Consider the following 3,829-nt stretch of genomic DNA (forward strand, 5'->3'; position numbering starts at 1 on the left):
TTGCAGATGAGTGACAACGTTACTTGATATTCGTAGGCCGGTAGGCATCATCTCGTATGCTTTTACCTTTTTAATTCAGGAGCCATTTCTCATTTGTTTTCCATTATTGTTGTATTTAAGCTTATTTCTCATTTGATGTTACTCTCACCTCACTGCTCCCCTCTTAAGTTCTGAAAACATGATCGAGCTGGAGTGATTGGACAATGAAAAGTATAAGCAACTTTCATCCGGCCCTTAAAAAATATACCAGCAGGTGTGCTTCCTGTGAATATTCTCGCGGAGGCTGGCTTTGAATTTTCCAGCATGATGAGCATAGATTTCAGAGACAGGACTCTTACGGTTCCACAAGTAGCAATTGGAGACTGGAGAGTTAACAGAACCAATGTTCAGGGACCTCATTTCCTTTGAGCAATGTTAACATGGCCGCTAGCATAAGATCACATCTTATGCCCTATTAATGAATAATCTCATCAGCTCAAGCAAGGATATGGATTTCTTTTGTGACAAAGGAATAATGGTTTGTTGGTTGAGCTCAAAAGATGCTTTCCAATTTTCAACAAGCTTTACAATGACACCTTTCTCAAGCAATTCTACCTACTATGGTGGACTGTGCTGAAGTGAATAGATATTACAAAATTACATGGAACAAGTGGCTGGAAAAATTGAAGCATGATTATTTATGTAATCCATGGAAAATTACTTCTCTGGTGCAGCCTTCATCCTTCTGGTTCTCACCCTATTGCTGACCACATATACCATTCGGCAATCCTATTCTCCTCATTGCTCAACACTTATTAACAATTTTACCTAGTGAAATGAAAGTTCATTTTACATTTTTACATTTACATGTGTATTTTGATGTGATGGTTTTAAGAAATCTAAACATAATGCAATTCTAATATGTCAGTGCTCTGCTCTAATATGCTATGAAAACATTAGCCTGGGAGGGGCTGACCGAAGCTATAAAAAGTTAAAAACTAAGTTCCGAAAATATGTACTTCTGAAATTTTAGAGCATATTCTTTAATAGACATAAATTAACATGCATGCATTCTGGGTCTTGAATTTTGGACTTGATTAGAAATTAATCTGAATACCTGAAGCACTAGTTTAGTTCAGTTCATTTGGATATTTCAGAGGTACATAAATTGTTAAACCAGTCCAAACTCTCGGTCAACCAGTTTTATATAAAAAAAAACACGTCAACTTGATCAGAGTGAAAAAGATCAGTACCCAATGCAAGACTTAAGTCAATGCTTTTTGCGCTATTTTCATAATTTCCTGAACCTCTCCAGCTTTCGTTTCAACGGAATATCTGCACAAAATCCTGACCAAATTCAGTCTTTGCTCTGTACAAATTCTCTTCTCTTATTATTGCATCCTGTAAAAATGGTAGTAGGTCAGTACGAGCTTCTAGGCTTGTACTTTCGGTTCGATCGAGCTTTATTCTGTGTTTGGTGAATGATCGAGCTTTACTCTTTGTTTGGTGAATGATCGAGCTTTTCTCAAGTAAGTACTTCAATCTAATGTTTGATAACATAGTGATTAAACATAACAAGATTAGAATTGATTCTTCGTATTTATCCTACAAGTACGACAGTTTTTTTTATGTGGAGCTAGTGTTTTCTTTTAGTTGAATTGATTCCCTGTTATTGCAACCTGTTTCAGATATTTGGGACAATTCAGATTAGAATCAGAGCCATGGAAAATTATGTAGACAGTAATACGAATCTCGATACTTCGAATAATATCACTGAAGTTCATGAGTGCAGAATTAATGTTGAAGCATTGAAAAACTCCATGACAGCAAAGCTTCGTAGTGATTCACCCTTGCCTGCTAACTGCTCCATCTTCAGAGTTCCACAAGTGCTCCTGCGACACAAGTCAGAGGCATATGGACCTGATGTTGTCTCAATCGGACCCTTTCACCGAGGTGGTAAACAATTTCAAACAATGGAAAATGTCAAACAATGGAAAATGTCAAACAATGGTACTTACGTAACCTTCTCTCTCGCTTGAATATAAGCTTGAGAACTCTGATCCGAAGCGTTTGCAATGTTTTCGAGTTTGAGAAACGTGCACGTGCATTTTATGCAGAACCACTTGATCATCTTAGCCCAAATGATTTTATAGAAATGATGATACTTGATGGTTGCTTTCTACTAGAACTATTTAAGAAGTTCTTCTGTGAGGGATATAAGCGTTGTCATAAGAAAAATTTTGTTCCAGCTGAAGTACTACATATTGAGAATGATCCTATAACTACATATTGAGAGTGATCCTATATTCAACATGGATTGCATGCTTCAATACCTCTGCCATGACCTTATGCTGCTAGAAAATCAGCTGCCTTGGTTTGTTCTTGAGATTTTATATCGTCTGACTGTCGAAGAATACATCTACTATCCATCACTTAGCACAATGGTGCTCCTCACCTTTAGCTCACAAGGATCACTACTGCACAATGTCGAGTCCTATCTTAGTCACAATGGTCTTGATGATGGTGATGATGAGGATGAGGATGAGGATGATGCTATCTTGCACATACTTGATCTGATAAGAAGTACATTAGTTTTTCGATTTAGAAAGGTGAAGTCTTTGCCCTGCTTATCACAAGTAAAGTTGCCTCCAGCCACTACTCTCTCGGAGGCAGGTGTTGAATTCAGAAGGGCTTGTATGGAAGGCATGATGAACATAGATTTCAAAGACGGCGTGTTTACAATTCCACAACTGTCAATTGCAGAGATGACAGAGCCACTGTTGAGGAACATAATTGCCCTCGAGCAATGTTGTCATGGCCGATCACATAAAATAACTTCCTATTTTATTTTGATGCATAGCCTCATTGCTTCCAGCAAGGATATATATTTTCTTTGTGAGAAAGAAATATTCCTCAACTGGTTCAGCTCTGAAAATGCTTACAAGATCTTCAACAAGCTTTACGATGATACGTTCCTCAAGAACTTCTACTATGGGGAACTATGTGCTGAAGTGAACAACTATTACAACGTTTTGTGGAACAGGTGGCTAGAAAAATTGAAACGTGATCACTTATATAACCCATGGAAGATTACTTCTTTGGTTGCAGCCTTTATTCTTCTGGCTCTCACCTTATTGCAGACCACATATACCATTCAGCAATACTATTCTCCTCGTCAGTAATTAATGTTTGTTACTAGTTTACTTTGTGGTATTCATTTCCTTATTTGGCAATGTATCTTGATGTAGTGGATTTCAAATAAAAGTTGGATTTGCATATGGATGAAGTTCCTTGATTTATTAGTAGGTTCTGTCATCAATATATGAGATGCCTTTAACTTATAATTTCACAAGTCTTTTATCATTTCCTTTCCTTAAACTGTTGAGCATGATCTGGTAATAAATTACATACAACAAAACTATTGTATATGCAACAATTGTATTCAGGACTAACTACTAAAGGAGAAAAGAAAGGAGAACATAAAACTTATGCAACTCTCATATAAAGAGGTACTTTATAGACCAGAAGAAATTATATATATATTTATATATAAAAACAAATACCAAAGAATTGTAATGTTATTAATTTGTTTAGAACTGTAAATGCTAAGGTCCTTAGGAAAGCAAATTTCTACATTACTCTGTTTGCAACTAATCATTTCATTTTCCGGTCCTTTGCTTTGTCCTTTACGTAGGGTACAGGTCAGTACTTGTACCATTACATGATTAATAGATTACAACTGGTTGTCAACTTGTTACATGGAACAAGTGGCTGGAAAAATTGAAGCGTATTGCATTAGCCATTCCCAGAGGTCAGTCTTTAGCTCTGACTTATTTTTACTATTTCTCTT

At 36.4% G+C, this 3,829-nt stretch overlaps 1 protein-coding gene across 1 annotated transcript; it reads left to right on the forward strand.

Annotated features, from left to right (window-relative positions):
* The first annotated feature begins 1,259 nt into the window (after positions 1–1,259).
* LOC112194406 (UPF0481 protein At3g47200) lies at positions 1,260–3,249 on the forward strand. Its single transcript, XM_024334649.2, has 2 exons — positions 1,260–1,508; positions 1,668–3,249. Exon 2 carries the CDS (start codon positions 2,292–2,294, stop codon positions 3,159–3,161), a length of 870 nt encoding a protein of 289 aa, XP_024190417.2. The 5' UTR covers positions 1,260–1,508; positions 1,668–2,291; the 3' UTR covers positions 3,162–3,249.
* The last annotated feature ends 580 nt before the right edge of the window (positions 3,250–3,829 follow it).

This window comes from Rosa chinensis, chromosome 3 (genome assembly GCF_002994745.2).
Source record: "Rosa chinensis cultivar Old Blush chromosome 3, RchiOBHm-V2, whole genome shotgun sequence".
Taxonomy (NCBI): Eukaryota; Viridiplantae; Streptophyta; class Magnoliopsida; order Rosales; family Rosaceae; genus Rosa; species Rosa chinensis.

What these genes read in the sequence shown, in the direction of transcription:
- LOC112194406 (XM_024334649.2), top strand. Translation starts at nt 2,292, where the DNA reads ATGGATTGCATGCTTCAATACCTCTGCCATGACCTTATGCTGCTAGAA.